This window comes from Choristoneura fumiferana, chromosome 9 (genome assembly GCF_025370935.1).
Source record: "Choristoneura fumiferana chromosome 9, NRCan_CFum_1, whole genome shotgun sequence".
Classification (NCBI taxonomy): domain Eukaryota; kingdom Metazoa; phylum Arthropoda; class Insecta; order Lepidoptera; family Tortricidae; genus Choristoneura; species Choristoneura fumiferana.
In genome coordinates, this window is record NC_133480.1 from 6111134 (window position 1) to 6137885 (window position 26752).

General features: G+C 39.3%; 1 protein-coding gene across 1 annotated transcript in view; it reads left to right on the plus strand.

The window, feature by feature from the left end:
• Window positions 1-9949: 9949 nt before the first annotated feature.
• The window catches only part of fabp (fatty acid binding protein), a 28986-nt gene continuing 12183 nt past the window's right edge, over window positions 9950-26752 (plus strand). Inside the window, exon 1 of the mRNA XM_074092026.1 lies at window positions 9950-10096. Within this exon, the coding sequence (XP_073948127.1) occupies window positions 10027-10096 (70 nt within the window). The 5' untranslated portion in view covers window positions 9950-10026. The remainder of the gene's footprint in view (window positions 10097-26752) is intronic.

The window sequence follows — 26752 nt, forward strand, 5'->3', positions numbered from 1 at the left end:
ATTATTCGACTATGTACAAAAATATGCGTTAAATTGTCTGAGAGACATTTTTATACTTAGGTCATTAGGTGTCAAAAATATTTTTGGCCCAAAATTCAAATAAATAAAACATATTAACTCATACTTCCCCAGTTTTTTTATTAAAAAAAAATAACGTACAAACCATTGTAACGTAGAAACAATTACTATTGTTAGTAATTTAACGTCTATTTGACGGCACGCCGCGGTTTAAAATTGATTATACTAATCACTCAAACAACAAAGCTTTTACTTGATTGTACAATCAACGGTTGAAAGTTTTATATGAGCATGTTCGGAATCGGTGAATTTTTCTATATCGTTTGAGTTAGGTATTTAAAATTTTCCACAAAAATGGCGCTTCGATCAATTAACCTTCCAACCATCGCAATAATATTCTGTGTTCTATACCTACTCAGAATTTATAACGCTGACATGTTGATTCGAGGAAATGTGGAAAGCGTATCGATCCATGTCAACAACTAATTATTTTCCACATTCGGTATACCATAGGTGTACCTGAAAGGGCGAAATGGGTTACACTATCAGAATTAAAACGTACTTTTTGGAGTAAAGGCCAATTGTTTGACTACTTACTTGTTGTCCTTTTGGCATCACACTACAGCACAACGTCTCTAATTTTTCTCTCTTCTCCTATTTATGTTTTTACTGTTTTTGTTGTGATGTAGTGTGTTTTTGTTGTCAATAGGTGTGTTTGAGTTTTTTGGTCTAACTATCGTCTACAAAACAAAATTTCAACTTTTGCTCTCAAAGTGACTGAGTGCAACGGGGGGTTGATTGCGGCTAGTGAGGGAGAGAGTTTTCCACCGCTGCCGCTCACACTGCCTTACATACTGCCTGACTTGTCTCTCTGAGTGCGTACCTAGTTATTGAGTGCGACGGGAGGGGAGGGGGGCAGGTAGCGCTGGCAACATGGAAGGATTCACAGCTGCTACTGCTGGCCTACGTAACTGAGTGGAGTTTTAATATTTGCCTCTCGAACTTCGAACTATTTGAGACTCGAAGCGACTGAGGGCCACGGACGGGGGAGGGGGGACCGCAGCTCGAAGAAAGAGTTTGTCGCCGCTGCCACTCACTTATAACTGCCTGGCTTGTCTATTGGAGTCATATTGGAGTGCGTAGTTATTGAGTGCAACGGGGGGGGGGGAGCCACCGCTGCCGAGGTGGAAGGAGTCGCTGCTGCTACTGCTAGCCTATACAACTGAGTGGAGTGGTAATACTCGCCTCTCGGAGTGACTGAGTGCAACGGAAGGGGGGCCGCGGCTGGCGGGGCGGAGGGCTCGTCCGTGGGGCCGGGCTCACCCCCGCTGCTGCTCGTTTGTCTCGTCTGAAACAAACCATGCGGTAAAGCTTGATGTAATTTAAAAATCAACCACAGATAAATTAGGAATGAAATTTTAAGCACAGTAGTTTTGGAGATGTGGAGAGGAGTTATTGAGAGCTGGAGTTTTTTTTCAGCATTACGAGTATACTGACTGAGCCAGTGTCCGATTCGCAACCGCAATGACACACTGTACCTATCCTTCGTATTGTCTTTATTAAATAATATTGTTGTGCCTTGTGTTGTTGTAAATAAATGTTTTATCTTCTTCTTCAACTTACTCGTTGACAAAAGCTGGTGAAAAGATAATAGGTATTATCAATAATATTTACGAGGCTTTTTCTGCTATTGACTGCTAAATGTGATGCCTGTGACAGCGTGCATGACACAGATAAGTTCACACTCACCATGATGCCTTTGAGCTGATTCACCAGCGGCGAATCAGCAAAGAAGTTGTTGACCGCGGAGAATATGTTGGGTCGGCTCGTCGCGCCTGCGCAGGCGTCCCGCGCCCGCCGCTTCCTGCACAAACACACATACTGTGCAAGGTGTGGTGGGGGGGGGGGGCTTAACATTGCACCCTCACTCGTTGGGTGTCGTTGAAAAATACAGCGAGTTGTTAGCGAACCCATTTTTTTGATTTTGATGATCCGTTTTTAATTGCACAATCGCTCTTTGAAGTAACAAGGAGTTGCAGGGTTAAAGAGAATGCCTAACGACCTTAATGTTAAGTCAATAAAGTCAAGTATACATATTTTAGTAACTTTGGCCTAAGTTTGACCTTATCGATATCTTTGTAATTGACTGTACCTACCTTCAACTTACACGGATTTTCTTGCCTAATTTAAACTAAGGCTACTTATGATAAGGCAGGTACAGAACGCAGGACTATGTTTAATTCGAAAACCTTTGGTTACGAGTTTGTCATCATCATCATCATCCCAGCATATATACGTCCCACTGCTGGGCACAGGCCTCCTCTCAGAACAAGAGGGCTTGGGCCATAGTTCCCACGCGGGCCCAGTGCGGATTGGGAACTTCGCACGCACCATTGAATCGCTTCGCAGGTTTGTGCAGGTTTCCTCACGATGTTTTCCTTCACCGCAAAGCTCGTGGTAAATTTCAAATGTAATTCCGCACACGAATTTCGAAAAACTCAGAGGTGCGAAGCCGGGGTACGAGTTTGTACTCACAAATAAAAAAAGATATTTTATCTAAACTACGTTTTAATAAGTATTAGATAAGATAGAAGATAAGATACTAAAAAAGTGATGGTATAGGTACTCTAGGTATGCCCCATGCTAATATACTGAGTAATAAAGGAAATTTGACTGCCTGCTCTAATTTCAAAACCAACTTTTCCGCTGCAGTACTGGGACTATGAAGCAGTTGTTTTATTTATTGAAATGGATCTTTATTGTTTGACAATCCGAGTTGAAGAAGAATTTTTAGATATTTTAAAACCATACAAAGATACTTGTGGATATTTTAAATTGTCGATTATATAGAGAGAACAAACTGATGTACCAGGGTGGAACCCTTTAATAATCAATCAATCAACAATAACAATTTATCTCCAACCCATACGTCGTCTCACTGCTGGGCAGTGGGCACAGGTCTCCTATCAGGATCAGAGGCATTAGGGCTGTATTTCCCTCGCGGGCCTAGTTCGCATTGAGAACCATAGAATAACACCATACCTACAGTTACTTCGAGTGTCTCCTCATGATGTTTTCCTTCACCGAAAAGCTTAAGGTCGAATTTTAAATGTTAAATCCCGAAAAACAAAGAGCGCGCCCGGCCTCGAACCTACGATCTCCTGCTTTAGAGCCCATAAATGTAACAGTTACAAAATAAAACATTAAGCAAAATCGTAAAACCGTTCCACCCATTTTCATAAGATTAGAAGCCATCTTCGACAGCCGGCTCTGCAGGTACATAATTAATGATTCCAACCACACACTTATGCAAATCAATTTAATCGTCCATACAAAATATTCCCATTCAATCCTTCAAACCAAACAAGTTAAGCAACTTACCTTGGGTAGCAAAGAACACTGAATGTTTTGTTTTTTAAATTTCGATTACTTTTTTCCGTGAAGACAAGGGTGGCTGAAGGTTTCAACGGTACTGACAAAAGGTGCTGGGAAGCTGAACGGGTGTCAACGTTCCACGCATGCGCGACCGAAGGCTTTCGAGGTTGAACGGAATGGGTTGCCTATCGACTTACTTCGACTAACTCGTATCTATCTTACCAGCGTTGATGCAGAATCAACCGTATGTTTCTTGAATAGGGTTTAAAGTTGAAAAGAAGTGAGTGAAGCATGTTAGGTTGTTAAAGTTGCTTTGATAGCTCTCTAGAAGCTGCAAGGCATTGCAATTTTTTGCAAGGCGTATTTAGTTTGTAATGGAAACGACTGCTTATCGGTAATTTCAATTAAGTACTTATGTACATACTTTACACCGTGATTTGATTACTGAAATTATGGAAATGGAATCGAATGCTGAAATTCTGTGTATTAGGTATCTAATAAATAAATAATAATAAATATCATGGGACACTAATTGCCACCAATTGAATTGACCTAGACCCCAAACTAAGCAAAGCTTGTACTATGGATACTAGGCAACTAGGGATTGCTCCCGGGAATTCCCGGTACTGAAATTCCCGGGAATTCCCGGGAAATTTCATCGCCCTCAGTACCGGGAAACGAAACTCATTTCCCGGGAATTCCGGTACTACAGAAATATATAATAATTTTAATATTTTTAACTTTTATCAAGCTGTAAATGCTCACAATGTTTTTTGGATTTGAGGCGCCCCTCGTGTGCAGATGAATACCCCGTTCGGTATCACCGAAAGCTGTTCGTACCTAATATTAGTGCGAAATATATTCCGAACAAGGTAGGAGCGAGAACGCAGCCCTGACGTACACCTCTGCGAACATCAAACGGCTCCGATGTGTTGCCGTTGTAATCTAAAACCCTTTATGCCTTCGTGAAATGACTTTACCAGGCTTAGAAGTTTTGGCGGACACCCAATGCTCTCGAGCGCAGAATAAAGACCTTCCCTGCTTACTGTATCGAACGCTTTGTTAAGGTCAACGAAAGCGACGTAGAGAGGGGTGTTCTGCTTTCTGCTCCCTACACTTCTCCTGTAACTGAAGAAGTATAAGGTTATATCTACTGTGGATCGCTGGGAGCGAACACCATTGCGCCTCAGGATAGATGCGTTCTGCAAGTTTTTGGATTTTACACAAGACGACTCGACCAAAAAGTTTACCAACTATGCTTAAAAGGGCGATACCGCGGTAGCAGTTGCAGTCGCCGCGATCACCTTTCCCTTTGTATAAGGTGACGATGTTGGCGTCGCACATGTCCTGAGGTACCTACTTCCTTCCTCCCAGCATTTACACAGAAGATTGTGCAAGATTGGTCTGATGCACTGGAGTTTAATTACTCCGGCTTGGGTGCCGTCACCGCCAGAACTTTTCCACACTTGAGCTGATTAACAGTAGCTCTATAGTCGAACTCTGTCCATTTGTGCAGTTTGAGCATGCTTTGAGGATGCAGGAACACAGGCTGAGAGAAGAGACCTAGCCCACTAGCTACCCAGCGGTCCCATTGTTTTTGACTGTCTGTAATAACAGAGCCATCAGCGTCTTTAAGAGGGGCTGTCTTTTTAATGACGGGACCAAGGGCCTGCTTGATACCTTCATAAACACCGCTAATATTTCCCTTATCTGCACAAATTTGAATGGTGCGACCGAGATTAGACCAGTACGTATTGGCAAAGTACCGCACACTTCGCTGGAGGACTGCTTTGCTATTGCGAAGCGCTATTCCGGTATCGGGATTGGGATGCATAAGTACCGTGTCTAAGGGCAGCTTCGCGCTTTGAGTCAAGCAAGGTTGAAGATGCTCAATAATTGAGTTACAGAGGGAGGGTAATTTCAGTGATTCATATTTTATTTATTAAACTTCTATAAAACTATTTTTAACGTTTTATTTAACGCATAACAAGCATTTAACACATTTTTCCTCTAGTACCGAAAGTATCGAATTTCCCGGTATTTCCCGGTACTGGAGTAGATCCAGTACCGGGAAATACAAATTCGGTTTCAGTACCGGTACTGCAATCCCTATAGGCAACGGATAAACATACTTATATAGATAGATAAAAATAAAATACATATAAAACATCCAATACCCGAGAGCAAACATTATTACATTATACATACAAATATGTAATAGAAATAAAAACGACTGTTAGGGCGCCAGGTGCGAAATTTCGAATAAACCAGTAAATAAATTTATAAATAACATATCGGCTACATCTAACTTACTTTATAATAAGTTTAGTTTAGTACGTTTGTTGTTGTTGTTGTTGGTGGGCCAAATCTTGTAAGTTCATTTTGACTCACTTCCAGTGGTCGGAAAGACTTATAATTTGGTATAAGTACATAATGTAAGTTCTGTGACAATGCAAGTACTGTCAACAAAAAAAAGTCTTGTAGGTATTCAAAAACGTAATATTTAGTAGAAACTTGTTAGTTTTATAGGTACCTACTCTTTGTTTTGGTATTATATGAGTTGGTAACAGAAATAATCAATTAAATCAATAAATGTAAGCATATTTAGACAATGGATACCAATTGACCTAGTCTTAAAGCAAAGCTTATGTTATGAGTAGTAGACGGATAAAAATACTTATATAAATAGATACATATTATATTTACTCGGGAATTATCACGCTAGAGTAATTACCTCGACGTTTCAACCATGTACAGTGGCACACACTACAGCTAGACACTGACGCGGGAGGCGGAGCCGTGCGGCGCGGCGTGGAGGTGGAGACGTGCGGCGCGGCGCGGAGGCGGTACCGGTTGTAATATTCGAGCTAACATGAAAGAGGGCATACAGAATACCGCGCCACGCATATTTCCCGCGCGGTATTCTGTGTGCCCTCTTTCATGTTAGTTCGAATATTACAACCGGTACCGCGCGCCTCCGCGCCGCGCCGCACCGCCCCGCCACCGCTCTCTGCGTGTTTCAAGCTTACTCGGGACCACGCGGCGGCTACTGTTATGTGGTCACGAAAATCACGAAAGTTTAAAACATTACATACAACATATTCAATTACACACTGGCACTGGAAAAACTAAAAAGCTTCAACCCAAGGCCCTTTCCAGACAAAAGGCAACGTCTATTCGAAGTGAAGTGATTGTTATTACTAAAATTGAATAAAGATATTTTGAACACCTAGCAATACCAACTGGCCTTGAAAACTTCGTGAAGGGTTCTGAAACTATCGGACAAGACTGCGTATACATCAGAGCTGTGCGAGAGGTGCAGAGCTATGTGCAGATGAGAAACAAACGTGGTTGGTGAACGGCGCGAGGAGCTGAGGATGCATTTCAACAAATGCATTTTTTTATTTAGACAGAAATCCGTGACATTTGTAAACGTTGCATTAAAATTTAAGATATGATAATATGATAAGGATCAGGTATAGTAGATCTGGAGTGCCTTTAAGTAACAATGATAAAATCTTGATCTTTATTTATTACTTACCATAAAACAGTAACAATGAGATTACAAAAGGACAAAAAAAAACGGCCAAGTTCGAGTCGGACTCGCGCACCGAGGATTCCATCCATCCATACAAAGTTGCAGTATCTATGAATATTCAATGCTGGCACTTTACACACGGCAAATCCATTTAATGCCGACTGTACTGCATACCACCAATAAAGCTATTTTTAACATCAGTTTCTATAAATATCTTTTGTATCTTTGTCATTCCATTTGCTATTGCTTTGTTAGTTTTGTTCAGCCATTATTGAGTGAATCACATCTCTTCAAAAACTTATTGTTTGATTGCTCAATTCCGGTTTAGCTTTCTAGGAAAGTAGTATCGGTATTGTAATAGACGGTTTAATATCCATCTCCGGATAACTCTGTTATGTATTCCAATTATAGTACCCGGCCATATAAAGATTGCACATCGGTCTTTGGACTCGGCTAATTTCGGCTTCGTACAGCGTTGTCACTACTTATGTGTCGTTTGTCAGTCGTTGTACCAACAGGTGCAATGCAATAGGGTACGGACGCATTTAGGTAAATGAAAATATATAATAAAGAGTTATTGTTGAAACCCCCCCAACTTGTACAGTCACGTGCATTAATATGTAAACGATTCCACATTTGCAAAAGTATATATTTACGCATTTTTTTTAACTAAATAATATTCTATTTAATTGTCAGTGTTTGTCAGTGCCAAGGTGTAGTGGTAGGGTTGCTATGGTCACCTGATTATGTTTAGCAGGTTGACAGGTTGACGCAGTATGTCCTACTCAATCGGTAAAGCAGATTAGCGCTCATACTGAGCAAAGGAAAATAGATCTTAGGGTGACGAATATTTTTTTACTCCGACTGTACCACATAAAAATAACACATTTAACACAACTCATACATAGCTCAATATAGTAAAAAGTTTGAGTACCACTTTGCCAAACATTCGGTGATTTAGCCGAATATTCGACCGATTACGAATATTCGGTAAACCGAATATAAACGAATATTCGGCCCTTCCCTACTTACAAGTAATAAAAGCTTGTTTCCAAAAGGTTTGTTTTAATTTTATTTTTATTTAATATACCTACATGTCACAAAACCACCCGTAATAACTAATAATAAGCGATAAGGCCGCCTATTGCTTAGGTACCTACCTTATATAATAAATCTCTACGTATATACCTGTGTTTTCTGTACTGCTTACTGTGTTGGTGTGCAGTAAAGAGTTATTGTATTGTATTGTAAAGTCCTGAGGCCGTATTGTCTAACGTTTCTGATCGCAATCAAATGACAGTTTTTATATTTTATGCGAGATCTGTCATTTGATTGCGATCGCGAGCGTCAGATACGATAGGCAATACGGCCTCTGGTCAGTCGCGGGTTCACGGTGGATGCAAGCCGCTTCCGACCGAGGCAACTGGAGGTCTATGGGCGAGGCCTATGTCCAACAGTGGACGTCCTAAGGCTGATATGATGATGATGATGATGATGATGAACTTATTATTTTTTTATATTATTAAACATCTAACACTCATTCTCAGAACATTTGTATGTGTCCAGTTGCATTACTAATATAAAGTTTCAGGTATTTTGACGTAAGTGCTCATTTGTTTTAAGAAATACTTTCAATGTAACTACTTGATAACTACATGAGATTAGATTAAGTATCCAAATCAAAATTGCAGCAGTTTTGGTGTAGGTTAGGTATCTATAAATGTAAACGGGATATCTTAGTGCCTATCTATAACCATATTACAGGGGGGCTCTACAAAATTCGAAAATCGAAGTCCGTATCGTACCGTCCCTCTCAGGGCGTCGCGTCAGAGTGACAAGTTTTATTTTTACTTTGTTTTATTTTTCTACTTTTTTAATAAAATTTTATGTATTAAATTGTAAGTAAGCCGTGGTGGCCTAGTGGTTTGACCCATCACCTCTCAAGCAGAGGGTCGTGGGTTCAAACCCCGGCTCGCACCTCTGAGTTTTACGAAATTCATGTGCGGAGTTACATTTGAAATTTACCACGAGCTTTGCGGTGAAGGAAAACATCGTGAGGAAACCTGCACAAACCTGCGAAGCAATTCAATGGTGTGTGTGAAGTTCCCAATCCGCACTGGGCCCGCGTGGGAACTATGGCCCAAGCCCTCTCATTCTGAGGGGAGGCCTGTGCCCTGCAGTGGGACGTATATAGGCTGGGATGATGATGAAATTTTAAGTTGGTATTATGTTAGGAGGATTGTTATAACGTAACGTGTGTTTTAGTTATTTGGAGTAAATAAGTTATTTTTCACCTTCTTAAAATTAAATTGAAATCATTCTTATTCCTACCACGAAGATTGTCAAAAACAATAAAATTTTAAGTACTTACTTATAAATACCTCCTCCTTAAATAATCATGTATTAAGTTCTTGATCAGCGGGTATGTAGATACGTACAAATTGTTTATGTTGGTATGGGTTTAATTTTCATTTTAATCGAACTGCAGTGTATTTTGGCAGCAACATCGGCAAAACACGGTGACCCTTTTCGTATAATCACGAGCGAGGGCTCCAATGAATAGCCATGGAAGGAAGAGATAAAATTACTAGTTAACACTATGACGGAAAGAGATGCCTATGCAGTAGTGCTGTGACCTTTTGAACTTAACCATCGATATGGAAACTTATTCAAAAAGCCCCATTGATGAATCAGTCTCGAAAAAAATACAAGTAGGTACCTATTACATATAGCTGCAAATGTTATCGAATTCTTTAGCTCTTAGTACCACCATTCAGGTCACGAAGGACTAGTTATGAAAGAGTCATTCAAGAATAACGTTCTGCATGTTTTTAGACCAACCGCATTGAATAAGATTACATTATGTCGCCGGTGAGTCCGTTGAACTCGCGATCTCGGCCGCTTCGATAACTCGAGCGAGACACATCACTACCAAGGTCGAATGAGTCAGTTGATCCGTTCATTCGTTCAGCCGCTCATCCATTCACTCAGTTACTTAGGCATGCGCGCTGTGGCGGGGTATTCATTCGAGTAGAAGCCGGTAAGCGAGTGCGAGCTTTGGTCGTTTTTACGAAAAAAACACAAATCAATTTAAAATGGATTTCGTTGGCAAGAAATACAAGCTGGAATCTTCGGAGAACTTCGATGAGTTCATGAAGACGCTCGGTGAGTGTTTTTATTAGTTTTATTTCTGTTTGAAATCGACGCCGGTTGAGTGGTGTGATTAACACCGCACCGGTCCAACCAACCGCGTCTTAGCACCTCGACTTGGTATACAACTGTTAATGTTAGGTACCAGTTGTTTACTGTATTTTAGTACATAAGTCTAATGGCCACTTGCTGAAAAAATGTTGGCGGGTTTTGTACATCTAAAGACTAGGTATTAAGCTAAATTGAGATTTTTTTTTAGCAAGTTGCCATATGTTACCTATGTTGCGGAGAAAAGTGAGCGACCCAACCCTGCGGGGTGGGGTCCGTGTCAATTACGGGTTTTATACCCACGCGCATGTTTTTTTAATCTAATGTTAGTTGTTTAGCTCCGAGCACACAGTTTATAAAATTTTAACAGGTGTTTACAAACTCATGTGCTGAACTTTACACAGTTTTACTTATCCAGTAGGTATGTAGGTATTTGAAGAGAACAAGTTTTATAAAAACGCTAACAGGCTACACAATAGTATTTTTTCCGATAAGTCTGTACGATAGGTGATTATTATAATTAATATGAACTGTTCGAGTGGGCTAATTAGCTGTCAGTTGCATTATTTATTTAGTAACGCCTACTGCAATTAAATTTTATTCTACCCGCGGTAGGTGCTTAGTAACACGACATAGGTACCTAATTCAAACAACCTAGGTCGGCAATTACCTGCCCGACACCAAGAGGTCTAACGTGCACACCATTATGATTTACTAGCCGTTACCCCCGACTCCGTCCGCTCCGCGCAGAATTCGTTAATCGCTATCCCTCGGGAACCATGTATTTTTTTGGGAAAAAAACTACCCTATGTTCTTTTCCAGGACTCTATATACCGAATTTCATCTAAATCGGTTCAGTGGTTTAGACGTGATGAAGTAACAAACATCCAAACCTCCAAACATCTTCACAGACTTTCGCATTTATTATACACTAGCTTTTGCCCGCGACTTCGTCCGCGTGGAATAATAACTTTGGGAAATATTTAATTTATTTAGGCTACCTATTTCTATTTCCTTATTAGTTTATAAATAGTTTTAGTATTGGATGTTAGATAGTATTTATTGTTATGTATGTAAATAATTTGTCAAATTATAATTTATGAATTGATGTTTCTACGGTTTGCTATAATTATAAACTATTTTTTTTTGTTCTTCCATCCATCCATCCATGTTCTTTGGTAAAACATAAATATTTTGCGGGAATCTACTAGCGGCTTGCTAGTTATTTTAGCAATACGACGTGTATTCTACACTGCGCCAACACAAAAGGACTAATTCTTCATAGTGAACTCTTGACACCTTACGTCCTTTATTGTAAGTTAGGAGGGTAGTAAGAGTAAGATTATAATAAGGACGGCATTTTTACTAAGCATAGGTACATATATTTCCGATAAATATACTTATAGTAAATTTGTTTGAAATTCCTTAAAAGAACTTTCATCCCCATATTTTCAAGTAAATAGGTCGAAATTTGAAAAGCGCCGGAACAAATGTTTTTTAGGGTTCCGTATCTCAAAAGGAAAAAATATAACCCTTATAGGATCACTTTGCTGACCGTCCGTCCGTCTGTCAAGACCCTTTATCTCGTAAACGCGCGGAGTATAGGTATCGAGTTTTAATAGTCCCGAAAGCTGTGTAAAAGTCAAACCTCTAAGTGAAGGCAATCAAAAGCTACAGTTATTAAAAAGGTTTTTCCATACAAATCGCCGTAACAGAAAAAGTTATAGGGTACTTCCTATCCTAGAAACTTGGAATTTTGCATAAAGGTAAAGCTCTTATAGCACAATAAATAAGAAAAATCCGACAAATCATTATTTTTCATGTCTGACTGTCTATGTCAATAAGCCATCTAAAATGAACCCACATTGCGTACATTTTGCTTATGAGCTTAGAAGGCTCTGCTAACATCCCCTCGCTGGTAAAATTTTCAAAAACGCTTGAACAAATACCTATTTATTTCTTATAAGTGCCCAAATGCCAAGTTTCATAAAGAACCATCGATTTATCTTCGACAATGACGATCTTCCATATAAAGTTTCATCCCCTATTTTACCCCCTCACAGGAAGAATTTTTGAAAACGCGCGAACAAATATCTATTTATCTCTTATCACGTGCCCAAATGCCAAGTTTCATAAAGAACCATCGATTTATCTTTAATAAATGACGATCTCCCATATTAACTTTCAACTCCTTAAAGCCTTTTTCGCGATAAAAGCTAGCCTATGTTCTTTCCCAAGATTTATTCTATCTCTGTACCAAATTTCATCAAAATCGGTTCAGCGGTTTAAGCGTGAAAGCGTAACAGACAGACAGACAGACTGACATATAGAGGTGATGTTCGTGTTTCAATACAAATTGAGATTTAAACGCGAACGCGATCGAGACGTATTTTGTAACCGAAAACTTACATACATGGTCCTTGCTTACACTAAGGGTACAGTAGGTACAGTATAGTAATATACACGTACTTTCCTCGTAAGTTCGGTTTGCTTCGACTTTCTCGCTCGATACTGACCCGTCCTTGAATTCGTTTTATTAGTTTTGATTGGTACAGATTGACGAAAATATCATCTTAATTTATAACAATTGAGTGTCTAAAATGATTGACTTTGAATAGACGAAAGCTGAATTTAATGTTATTGATTTATTTAGAAAAAAATCATAATTAACTATAATAGTATTTAATAGTTTGAGTCTCCTGGAAGGACATATGGTTGTTTTTTTAGAGTAACATCTGGTATTCTGGTAGTATGGTGTACGTTGTGTTGCTCTGAAGATGAGCTCTAGTTGAGTTCGAAATGCATCAGTGTATTGTGGTGGTGGATAAATGGGTTTGTGTGTGTTCTTACAGTGTGGAGGTGGAGAAACTGCATGAACACTCATATCTTGCATAAACTTAGCTATCATAAGGTCGCGGGTGAGCAAAGAAATTCGTTTAGTTTATTGATATGGACATCCGCAAAGTAACGCCTGATTCAATAAATTACTTTAAAATAAAAAAAATGTGTTAAAATTAAGCAGGAAGTTTAAGACTTAAGTATACAACCACACCAATAAATCGTCTAACTCACTCTAGGCTCTGTTCGTAATTTAGCAGTAATACAAACTTAGTACTAACGGAATTCAAAAGTATTACCACTAATAAACCCGATTCAACAATCAGCTCAACAATCCTGTGTTGAGACTGTATTATAAAGGTCAGTAATTTATGGTAATTCCAATTTCAGCTTAAATCAATTAGCCATTAGTAATAACGCTTATAAATTTAATTTCAGTACCTAACCTATAAACATTTTTAATAATGAACATTTTCTTGAAACGTGTTTAATCTATAATATGTGGTTATAAATACGGACACGCTTCTAATAACTTTAGTGAGATAACGTAATATACTGAAAAACAACATCGCTGACATCTTTTCACCTACTTACTTGTTACGTACTTCTGCCTACTATCTAGTAAGTAACATGCAGAAGTCTCAATATTACGTCCTCTAAGACAAAACATGTCTAGTTCAGCGACTTTTAGTATATAACATAAAATTAGTCTTATTGGTGTAGGTACGGAATTGATATGGAACTCAAGTTTATTTTTATTTGGAACGTCAAGTTGTATGTAGAAACAGTTTTTATCTAAGTAGGTACATATCCCATTATCGGTAAATACCAGCGGTAAATACAATGCATCTAGTAAATCTAATTATATTTAATTATATTATATCGCCAACTGTATTTCTGTGGACATCTGTTATTGGCTTTCTGTTTAGTACCTAAGTCCTATTATAATGTACTGTATTGCTGTTGATGCCCCAAATAAAAAAAAAAATTTCTTTACCTCTACTATCAAGTCGACTTATTTGAAAATATTAAATAACTAGCCGTTACTCGCGACTCCGTCCGCGCAGAATTCGTTTATCGCTATCCCGCGGGAACTATGCAATTTCCGGGATAAAAACTATCCCATGTCCTTCTCCGGGACTCAAACTATCTGTGTACCGAATTTCATCTAAATTGGTTCAGGAGTTTAGACGTGATGAAGTAACAAACAAACAAACAGACTTACAAACTTTCGCATTTATAATATTATAGTGGGATACTAAATAGGGATGGGCCGAATACTCGTTTTATATTCGGTATTCGGCTTATTCGACAGGTTCGGTCGAATATTCGGCTAAATCACCGAAGGTTCGGCAAAGTGGTACTCAAACTTTTTAGTGTATTGGGCTATGTACGAGTTGTGTTAAATGTTACTTTTATGAGGTACAGTGAGGCTTTGTGTTTTTGTTGACACTAGCTTTATTTCCAATAACAGCAGATAAAAAAGCTGGTTATTAATTAAAAACAAAATATAAGTAAGGAGCTGTTTTGAGATTAAGCTACAGTGATCTTTATAATAAAATAATATGTTAATATAATCAATCAGGTCTTTATTGTAAGAAATGTTTGTTTTAATCAAGAGTTGCATGATTAAATTACAAAATTCAACCAAAAATGAATCATATTTCTAGCTTCTACTTAGGAATCAATTATGCCGAATATTCGGTTCGGTAAAAGTTTTACCGAACATTCGGCCGAATATTCGTATTCGGTGAAACCCATGTTCGGCCCATCTCTTATATTAAATATACTTGCTTTGATCGTAAATTTTATCCAGTCTCATTCGCTTCCTATTTGAAATATCCCTCATTTCGCAAATACTTAAAAAAACTGATGATCAACGAAATACATTATTTGCTTAAGCGATAAGAAGTAAGTGAATTCTTGTTCGCGAATTAGGTACCTGTTCAGTATTGCCAGATGTCAGGAGCCTTTACCTCCTAATATTTTTTATTCACGGTGGCCACACCTTAATTGTTATAACTACCGACATCCGAATAACCGCTCCCCTCCACTTTTTCGATAACAAAACCAGCTGACTCGTCAGCTGGAGCGCCATTCATTCTCTATTTTTTAATATTATTTTAAGAATTTGAATTGTAACAGCCGTTACGCTGCCCAAACTTTACAAGCTTTCCTTCAAACCGTAGTTTTTAAATTCAACGTAAGCTCAGTGCTGCTGCTGAAGCCTCCCTGCACCCCTGCGCTGATCTGAAGGCTAAGTACGACACCAGAGGTAAGAGTTAACAGTGATTCCGGAGGAGCTGAAGACTTCGAGCCAACGGTGCCCGTTACCGACGCCCTAAGATCCTGCCCTGCAGCAGACGAGGAGTTCTCAGGTGAGAGCTTCCTACAGCAGCTATTATTTCGCGTGCTTTTTCATTTTATTTATTAATTTGTCGCGGGACGCCATATTTTGCTTCCGGCACGTTCCTTCACCATCCCGACTTTCCTCTCGTTGCTCTTTCGAAATTTCTATACAGTCCACTTCCCCTTTCTCGCACATTTTTTGGTCTTCGAACCGAATATTTTGATAAGTGACCTTTTTTCGTCGTTTTTCGTTGTCACTTGTTGAAAGTTCGTTTGGTGTAACTATCCTTTAAAAATTCCTTAACCTTTGTCGGGTAAGCAAAATATTGCGTCAATAAGTTGGCGGAAGGTTTGTAAAGTTCGTTACAAATTTGTCGTTAGGGTCGGATAAATTATAGGCTGGTAACCCTCATATATTGTCGTTGGAAGCGGTTACTGGTCTGTAGTATTCCTTCCCGTTTTTTCGTTGTCGTTGGGTTCGGTAGAATATTGGCTGACAACCCTCATTTATTTTATTTTTTCGTTGGAGACCGTTGTTAGTCCATATTTCAAATACCTTCCCGTTATTTTTAGTATATTTACTTTAAATAAGAATTTTTCGTTGTCGTTGGGTCAGGTACACAATAGACTAACAACCCTCATTTATTTTATTTTTCGTTGGAGACCGTTGTTAGTCCATATTTCAAATACCTTCCCGTTATTTTTAGTATATTTACTTTAAATAATAATTTTTCGTTGTCGTTGGGTCGGGTACACAATAGACTAACAACCCTCATTTATTTCTTTCGTCGTTGAGAGTGGTTGTTAGTTGTTGTTTAAATACCTTCCCGTTATTTTAATTTAGTTACTTTAAACTAAAAATTGTCGCTGTCGTTGGGTCGGGTACACGATAGATTAACAACCCTCATTCTTTTATCGCTTTCGTTTTTTTCGTTGAGAGGGTGTTGGTCTGTGGTTATCCTTCCTGTTAATTTTTTCGTTATCGTTAAAAAGGTAGGTCTAATTTAAATTTGCAACCCTCATTTATATTTTGTCGTTGGGAGGGTTTGCTATATTTAACGTTACCACCTCTTACTATTATTTTCGTTAATTTCGCATTTGCGTATTAAATTACCGGTGGTAGGACCTTGTGCAAGTCCGCCCGGGTTGGGACCACCATCTTATCCGTGAACCTGCCGTGAAATAACAGCGTTCGCGCTGTTGTGTTTCGGTAAAGGGGATAAGACAGCCGGTTTAAATTTAACTAGCACACAGAGGCATTTTATCTGTCCTCAAGGTTAGGTAGCGTATCGAATTTTTCATCAAAATCGGTTGTATTTACGACCCCTCCGGTTTTGTTGGCCCTATTTATTAAACTCCGTTTTTTCCGTTCGTTTCCATTTTAATCTCCTGTACATAACCGTTACGGTGCGGTTTGGAGGCGGTTAAGTATATTTTTCGAACTGGTAACATTTATATTTTTCCGTGGCGGTTGTTAGTATATTTCCGTCTACCCGTAGTTATTTTCATGTCGGCGCCATTTTAGTTCGTTGCTGTAGCTGTGTGTAGAAGATTAAAATAAATTGAAGTGAAGTAATTCCGTGTGATATTTCGCGTGTGTTTAGAGTGATAAGTGCGGAAAATGTCGAAAACTCAAGATACAGAGTTGAGAGCTGAGTTAGCCGACCCTGCGCGCGTAGCTCGAGACTACGCGTTAATGCGTCTCGAATATTTAGTAGCTGCGAACGATGGTGAGTTGCGATTATGTTCTGATAACGATTTTGAGACAATTTCGGGCGAATATCACAGTGCCATGCGTCAGGTTTTATGTTCTATGCCGTTAAACATGCATCGCGAAGAGTTTCGTACAACGCAGGTATTTGACGCGAATTTGCGAGCCGTTAGAGCGCGTTGGGCTGAGTTGCAATCGGACCGAGCTGTAAAGCCGGTTCAAGAAGCGCCTCCGTCTCACGCTGCTAGACTTCCAAAAATCAACATACGAGACTTTGACGGAAAACTAGAAAATTGGGTGTCGTTCAGACAGTTGTATGAATCATTGATTCATAGGCGCCCGGATTTGGCCGACGTAGAAAAGCTGCATTATTTGCTAACAATCGTAAAAAACGAGGCGTATGATTTAATAAAGAATTACCCGCTCACGAACGAGAGTTACGGTGTCGCGTATAGCGCTTTATGTAGGAAATATAATAAGACGCGACAAATCGCGACCGTTTATTTTGAGAAACTCGTGAACTGTGAACCGGTTCGTAGTTCTCGAGACTTAGACCGGGTTATACGGACGTTTACGGAGAATTTAATGATTTTAAATTCGTATAAGCTACCGGACAAAAATTTTATGTTAGTGCACTTGCTGTGGTCGAAACTAGACAAGGCTACTAAGGAACAGTTTGAATTAGAGCATAATTCCGACGGGGTTCCGGACTTTGACGTGTTAGGACAATTTATCGAAAAGAGGCGTCGGGCGCTCGAAAACGTAGGTACGATCTCACCGCCGGCGAACATACCAACGCCAGCCGGGAATAAAACGAATTCTAAGCATAAAACGGCTTTCGTGGCCGCTGCTGTGTCATGCGCGGTATGCAAAGGGTCGCACCATATCCTAACCTGTCCAACGTTTTTAAAATATAGTCCGGGCGACCGGTTCACATTCGCTAAACAGAGTAGACTTTGTATTTTATGCTTGTCGAGCGCGCACTCCGTGAAGCGTTGTCGCTCGAAGCAGCGATGTGAACACTGTCGGTACTCGCATCATACTCTGTTGCATTTTCATAAACCGGAGCAACCTAGCATTATGAATAAATCGGCTGGGGCGGCTGACGAGGCCATCGCCATGGTGGCCGGCCCGGCGACCGGACCCACTTTATTTGCGACTGCCGTAGTTTTGGTCACAGATCGAACCGGTAAACGGGTTCCGGTGCGTGTGCTACTAGACTGCGCTAGCGCTTGCAACTTCATATCGGAACAGTGTGTAAACAGGCTAGGTTTGAAAGCGAGTAAAGCGAAGCACATTGTTAGCGGTATAGGCCAGGCGCTAGCGGAACCTAGTGGGACTTTGTCGTGTACTATTTCATCCAATACTGATGAACATAATAGTACATTTTCGTTCGAGGCATATGTTTTGCCGACTATATGTTCCGACATGCCAACCGGACATATTAAACCGTCGTCGTGGTTAACGAATAGAGACCTGGCCTTCGCGGACCCGTGTTGGAATGAACCGGGTCCGATCGACATGCTGCTAGGCGTTGACGTGTTCGCATCATCGTTACGTCCAGGATTGATCCAGGGTGACCCGGGTCAGCCAACGGTTATCAAAACCATATTCGGTTGGATCGTGATGGGTGGTGGCGCATTGGATATTTCTCGTCCTCGTCGTGGCAGTTGTCATGTCACTACAAAAATCACAGAAAACCTATCGTTAGATGACTCCATTCGGAGGTTTTGGGAGTTGGAGGACGTTCACACCCGACCAATGTCCTTCTATCGAAAATGACGCATTGTGTGAGCAACATTTTGCCACGAATTATCGTCGTACGGAAGAGGGTAGGTATATTGTTCCACTACCCTTCGCCGACCTTACAAGTAAACCAATTTTCAACGGCTCTCGTGCCATCGCGCTTAAGCGCTTCTCATTGTTGGAAAAGAAGCTTCAGCTAAACTCGGAACTTTCGAAGAGTTATGCGGCATTCATGGAGGATTACGAGGCGTGTGGTCATCTGGAAAGGTGTGACCCTCCGGCAAACGATAGCGGTCATTTTTTTACATTCCTCATCACGGGATTCTGAGGCTCTCTTCAACTAGTACCCCTCTCCGCGTGGTATTCGACGCCAGCGCCAGGGACGCGCGAGGTATCTCATTAAACGACACATTGCTAGCGGGACCCAAACTACAAAAAATATCTTCCACTTGCTTCTTCGTTTCCGGTGGCACGCCGTGGTTTTCACTGCTGATGTAAAGCAGATGTATAGGCAGATATTAGTGTTCCCGGAGGACGCGGAATACCAACGCATCCTTTGGCGTAGAAGGAAGCCACCGGAAGCTAGGATCCGGGTCAGTTCTGCCGAAGCTGACGCTTGGCCACGGTCAGCCTCCTCAGTCGATACAGATTCTTATCTCGGTGAGCAAAAACTGGTCCCTCTGGTCGCACGTTCTAGTGAAGAAACCCCATCCGTAATATTGTTGAATAAATTCTCGTCGTTAAAAACTTTAGAACGTGTGGTGGCATACTGCCTACGTTACATCCATAACTTAAAACACCGCTTATCTAAAAATAAGGCCATCACCGGCCCCATAACCCCGGCGGAGGTCACGCGAGCCCTTATGGCTTTAATAAAGTTTTCTCAAATGAATCACTTCTCGTCGGAAATCGAACTTTTGAAAGCTCATAAATTTAATTCTCTATCGAAAACTTTAAAAAATTATCGCCTTTCGTAGATGATGCGGGCCTCTTGAGGGTGGGCGGTCGCCTATCTCGCGCATTCGTCGACTTCGATATAAAGCACCCGTTGCTTCTACCTCGAGACGACCGTCTAACCGCGCTTTTAATTGAAGAGTACCACCAAAAATTTATGCATCCGGGAGTACAAACGCTTCAAAACTTGCTCGCTAAGAATTTCTGGATACTCTCGCCAAAGCGCGCGATCCGGTCAGTCGTATCGAAATGTTTAAAATGCTTTCGCGTTCGTCCTACAAGCGCGTCTGCACCTTTCATGGGGGACCTCCCTTCTTACAGAATTAACGCATTAAAACCGTTCTTAAGCGCCGCCGTCGACTACGGCGGACCTTTCGACGTATCTCTCGGTCGTGGGCGGGGAAATAAAACGTACAAAGCGTACATTTGCGTCTTTGTATGCACAGCTACTAAGGCCGTTCATGCAGAACTCGCCACCGAACTTACGACAGAAGCGTTCCTCGCCGCACTAAGACGTTTCGTAGCACGCCGCGGACACTGCCGCAAACTAGTTTCCGATCAAGGAAAAAAAATGCATCAAGATTTCTGGGCAAGGTGGTCCCAAGAATACATGCATACGCTGCAGCAGCGAACGAAATGGCACGATAGGCAGGTTGCCCTAGAAAAGGGCGCACTAGTCCTTGTCCTTAACGAACAAACCAGCCCCATGAAGTGGCCTTTAGGTCGCATCGTAGATACCCATCCTGGAGCTGACGGCATAGTGCGCGTCGTGACCGTGCGCACCGCTTGCGGTCTTTATAAACGACCAGTCGTAAAGCTTTGCCCCCTGCCTACCTAACTCCATCGCTACTATCGCTCGTAGTAATCCTACTTTCCATCTCTTTATTTACTTTTTATTTATTTTTATCGTTTAACCTAGTTAAAATACAGCGTATTTTGGTGGGCGGAAATGTTCAGTATTGCCAGATGTCAGGAGCCTTTACCTCCTAATATTTTTTATTCACGGTGGCCACACCTTAATTGTTATAACTACCGACATCCGAATAACCGCTCCCCTCCACTTTTTCGATAACAAAACCAGCTGACTCGTCAGCTGGAGCGCCATTTCATTCTCTATTTTTTAATATTATTTTAAGAATTTGAATTGTAACAGCCGTTACGCTGCCCAAACTTTACAAGCTTTCCTTCAAACCGTAGTTTTTAAATTTAACGTAAGCTCAGTGCTGCTGCTGAAGCCTCCCTGCACCCCTGCGCTGATCTGAAGGCTAAGTACGACACCAGAGGTAAGAGTTAACAGTGATTCCGGAGGAGCTGAAGACTTCGAGCCAACGGTGCCCGTTACCGACGCCCTAAGATCCTGCCCTGCAGCAGACGAGGAGTTCTCAGGTGAGAGCTTCCTACAGCAGCTATTATTTCGCGTGCTTTTTCATTTTATTTATTAATTTGTCGCGGGACGCCATATTTTGCTTCCGGCACGTTCCTTCACCATCCCGACTTTCCTCTCGTTGCTCTTTCGAAATTTCTATACAGTCCACTTCCCTTTCTCGCACAGTACCGTTTCTTTGAGATAAAGAATGAGTAGTACATTCAATTCAGTGGATTAAAAAATATTCTGTTGAGATGACAACAGCTCATGGACGTTCTTTTACTTACCTACCTAATATCCGTAACGTTACATCCGGAGGTTACATCACACCAATTATAATTATCATTAGCTGCATTTGTTTTTTTTACTTTTTTTTTTAATTAACCAACCAAATAAGTGCACGGTTTCGTATAGATACCGTCTTAAACAGAATAAAAACAACCGATTTATGAAATTCATAAAATAGTGATACAATATAAAATAAACATACCACATAAAATAGTGATCATTGCATAATTTATTTATTTAGTAACAAAATAACATGATATTACTAAGTACTACTTTTAAATTAAAACTAACTCTTGCGAGTATGTATAAAATATCTTAGACTTAAAATACTTACATAAATTAAAAACAATAATAAAAAATAAAAAAACCAAAACAAATTGCTAAAAGTACCCCCTTAGGCAAGGTCCCGAAGATGCTGGCAGCGTTTCTTCTTTGAATAGCTGAAATATACAAAATATATTCATAAAATTAAATGACTGTCTAAGATAAGAAACAACAAAAAAAAAATACAACACCTTCTCCTCCTCTACTTTTTCTTCTTTTACAGTCGTTTAAAATTTAATAAGAGCCATGGAAACAGCTAAGCTACTTGGAATCAGGGGCTACTACGATATTCGAAAATCGAAGTGCGTATCGTGCCCTCCGTCCCACTCTCTTATTTTAAATAATATTAAGCGTGAGTGAGACGGCAAGATACGAAGTTCGAATTTTGCACTTCGTAGTACTAAAATATGTTCTTCGTACCATTAGGAAATATTGGCATGACTCCCAAGTCAAAGTCCACCAAGTCCAAGGTTGCTTGAACCATGGATATACAATTACAGCACAGCCCTGTGTCCACAAAAACTTAAATTGCCATGTAATTGCTACCTCGGATGAAATGACCAATGAACACTAGAATTTGAGTTGGCTTTGGCCTTTGACCATGGAACTTATGAAGTTATGATGATTTAAGTGTTATCGCACTTTATTACAGTCAGCCATTGCTTTCGGTTTTAAAGATGAAAAAATTGTATACTTAGCTACTTCATAATCTTTCTACGATAGTGTCGATAGTTTTGAATAACGTGTGGTTTTGATGCGTCGACAGTGAAGGTGAATTCTGAAGTTTATTAATTTCTATGAAATGATTGTGATGGTGCCGATTCTTTTGCTCACGGACGGAATTTATGTTTACAGCATTATAATTATGACTTTCATGCGATTGTTTTGCTGCTATACGTGCAAAGGTTGACTAACACTTCGTACATACTACCTACGATCGGAAATATTGTGTTCGGTTGGCAGATGCCGTTTACTTTAAACATGATCCTCACTTCGCTATTTGACATTTTAATTACTTATACAAAAAATGCACCTACATGAAAGCTTAATATACTTTGTATTTTGTTTTTTATTCAATGCATATGTGCTTCGAATTTAGTGCTGACTAAATAGATAAAAAAAGTAATTCATTATTTCATGTAAGTCGGCACGAACCTGTAAGTAAACTGTATAAATATGATTACAGTTTTTATAAGTACTCATTCATTTTGCTTATAAGTTTTGGATAAAAATTTAATTTTTAAAACACAAGCTCACCTAATCGTACCAAAGTTCCAGTCACTCTGAACACTGGATTTGAGTATAAAACTAGCAAGATTGGGACGCATCATTTACCTACTTATTTGAAAAATGCTAATTATAGGTAATCTTAATCATTGTCTTCTAAAAATAACTACTAAATAAAAAATATAATATGATAAAAAAAATCCACCCGGTTTGCAGCCCACTATTAATATTAAGCTAAAAATCTTCCATTGGCACGGATTTTTCCATATCGACATAAATATTCAAATTTGATGATTCCGTAACGAAGTATTTATAGAACATTAAATATCTTACCAACCACATATTTAAAAGGATCACATTTATCAATTTTTTTATTGCACTTTATCGAATTGCTATCAGAAAATCCCTTTTGCAGTCTGTTTATCAGCACCTACCTACCTAATAAATTTTGTTATTTCAGAATTTATTTATTATGCTGATATCTAACTTTATTAACATTAGGATCAAACATCACATTTCATGTTTACTTCGATCAAGTTTAATAACTTTCGTCAATGTTTTTGCGATTGTTACATATTGATTATGTAGCTAGGTTAGTGAGATAGTGGAACATTGAATACGATTTATTGCGTTTCCACAGTACCTAATTTATAATACCCGAAGCAAAAAGAGAGGTGTTTTACGTAAGTTTGGCGCCAATGTCTGTCTGTGGCATCGTAGCTGCCAAACAGATGGACTGATTTCGATTTTGAGATATTGAACTTTGAAATCACAATGTTGTTTTTTTTTTCAACTTTTCTTATGTTACATTATCAGTCAAGACTAAGGTACGAACTCTCATTCGCACGTGAATATTTGACGTCGCATTCGAACAAATCCATCTGTGCGAGCGCGACGGCAAATATTTACAGGCAAGCAACAGAGACACATAGTGAAAGGTCATTGTACGAAATTCTTCGTGCTCCGCGACCAGACTTTGTAGAAAACTTAGAAATTAATCGAAATAACACCGACATAGTTAATAGGAACAATAAAAACAGAAAGTTACTCGAAAAAGTTTGAATAAAAAAATATCTCAAATTGGTTGTTAAATTAGCTAGGTTAATATTACTTCTGAAAGAACACTGTTCCTGTGGCCTCATCTCATGTTAATTACCTCTACAATTAGGTATTAAGACGTTAATTATACCTAATTATATTACTTTAGTATAGTGACCGCTATTGCATTAGTCTGCCATGACCTAACGTAGCATGAATCAAGACTTAGGTTGCGGCACGTTGCGGTTAGCACTAGCCAGTGAAGTGTAGTTTTCCTGTACTAGTATAATATCATGTTAATATTACTCAAGATAATGAAGTTATATTTGCTAATAAACTGATTTCGAAACACGAAAATAGTGCAACTTATAAGTATTTTTGCTAAATAATAATAAAATATAATATTCCCTTTAATCAGGGACTTTGTTCACGCACTTTTTTGTGCTAATGAATTAAGTATGTAATAGGAATTTCAACTATTCAATCAATTAGAAAGTTATACCTACGGAGCGTTTGTTCATAATTGTTTATGCGCATAATTTAACCTTTTCGAATGAACTCTTCTTGCCAGTAAGGTTATTAATATTTTTTTTGCTTAACCAGACTTACGATGTCAATGCCTTCAAAGTTGTAGTATTGATGCAAAATAACCAAAATAATAAATATTTTTGACAGGTAAATGTAGGTTTTAGAGAAAATGGCAAAAAGTTGGAAAACCCCCGACTTTGTCACTTCAAAGTTCAATATCTCAAAAACGGCTGAACCGATTTTGATAAAACATGTCTAAGAACCATCGCTAGAAAACCTTCTCTCAATAAAAAAAAAAACATTCAAATTGGTCCACCCGTTTAAGAGCTACGGTGCGACAGACAGACACATAGACACACATAGCGGTCAAACTTACAACACCCCTCTTTTTCCCTCTCGAGGGTTAAAAAAATATTCTAAAATGGTTATAAATCTATGTATTCGTAAGTATAGATTTCTAAAGAATTATCACTCTTTATCAAATATTCGCCTAGTTGTAATAATAAACTTGGTCTGGATTATTCTCCTGCTATTTTTGCCACATTCCAATGGTATCAGAGAAAACTCGTCACATGATTTTTTAAAGCATTTAAACGAAATTTACTAGATGCATGCCGATATAAAACAACGATTAAACTACGCGTATAAAGTCGATGATTTGTGGCTTTGCTCTGTCGTTCTCGTGTTTCATTGGTCAGAATCTAATTACTTTCCTAATCCGCCAGCTAGTATTAAATAGCACATCGACCCACCGCGTCGTAAGATCTTTTCACTGCCAATTATAAGCATCGCATACGCCGCATGGTCTAGCGATTACCCATTGGATGGCTCTCTGTCGGTCAATTGTCGTAAAATGGACTACAATCAGCATCAATTGTGACCAATCACGCGGCGAATGAGCCCCGTTTTCTATAACGATTTTCATCCTATTCCGGTATCAAAGAATTGCAAATGACAACGAAGAATTATGAATGAGCAAGCTACAATTGAATGAAACTACCACCATGTTCGCTTGCAGTTAGTGCAGGACTTGTTTAGCACTTTAATCTGTCATCTCCCAGGATAACAGGATCAAAGGAATTTGGCCACAAATTTGTGCCTCTGGGAGAGGACAGGTTAAGCAATATTTTTGTTTTTAATCACAATAAGATACGTTTAGCATGTATGTAACTAGTTTTGGTGCGGATTTCTGATTTTCGTGATAAAATCAAGACTTTTAGTTTGTTTCAAAGACTGAAAACCATTGCATATTTTATTTATTTAATCCTAATTTAATATAAGTTTGATTCTTAAAAACAACTTCAAATTTTCCAAAGGCCGGATCTTGATTAAAATGTAAACTTAGCCGGCCCGGCCATCGCCGTTTGCTAAAAAAAACTACTAGATTTGTCGTTGCTTGAAGCTTGGTTTAAAGTGGACAGTTCCATATATTTTTATACGACATCCAAAAAAACACTAAACATAAGCAATTAATTTTTCAGTAATTTGCTATTCGTTATTTGATCGGTTCAGTTTTCCGCAAATGGAATTGTTTTATTTCAAAAACGAGTTCATATTTTCTGAGTAGGTTTCAACGAATGTTAGTCAGCTCTACTACGAGAGAAAATCGAAGTTCGTATTGCACTGTCCCTTTCACTCGCGTATTAAATGACATAAGCGTCAGCGGGATGGCAACATACGAAGTTCGAGTTTTGCACTTCATAGTATTAGGGCCGCTAGTAAGGCGGTAGTGTGGGTTCAGTTTAATTTATTCTGTGGGTGTACAGAATCAAATCATTAAGTGGTTGGCACGCCGGCATTTATCCTTAGGATCTGCTTCCATTGAGGAGGACCGTGCACTAATCGTAATTGTATTAGTTGAATTCCTAGCTCGCCAAATTCCCCTTGTGATATTGTATAATGGCATCTAATCAATTGATTAGACGCCATCTATTCTCACTAAATATGGGTGAATTGCATGATGATGGTGTTTTGTGATTAGGCTCTTTTATGAAAGAATAATGTCACACCCTTGTCATTATAACATTTCTTAGGGGAAACGCAACCCGACTATATTTCGTAGGTTTGCTTTCGTGCATAACACTGAATACATAGGTACCTATTCTATTTCATACCGAAACATCAAATGTGGATAATATTTTTGCAGTTCGTTTCGTATCCAACTTGTTTAAAAGAAAGACAAACCCCACTCTTGTTAACAGAAGACTTGGGATGATAGTCTTGTGACTCGTGATGTTTGTATCGGTATATTTAT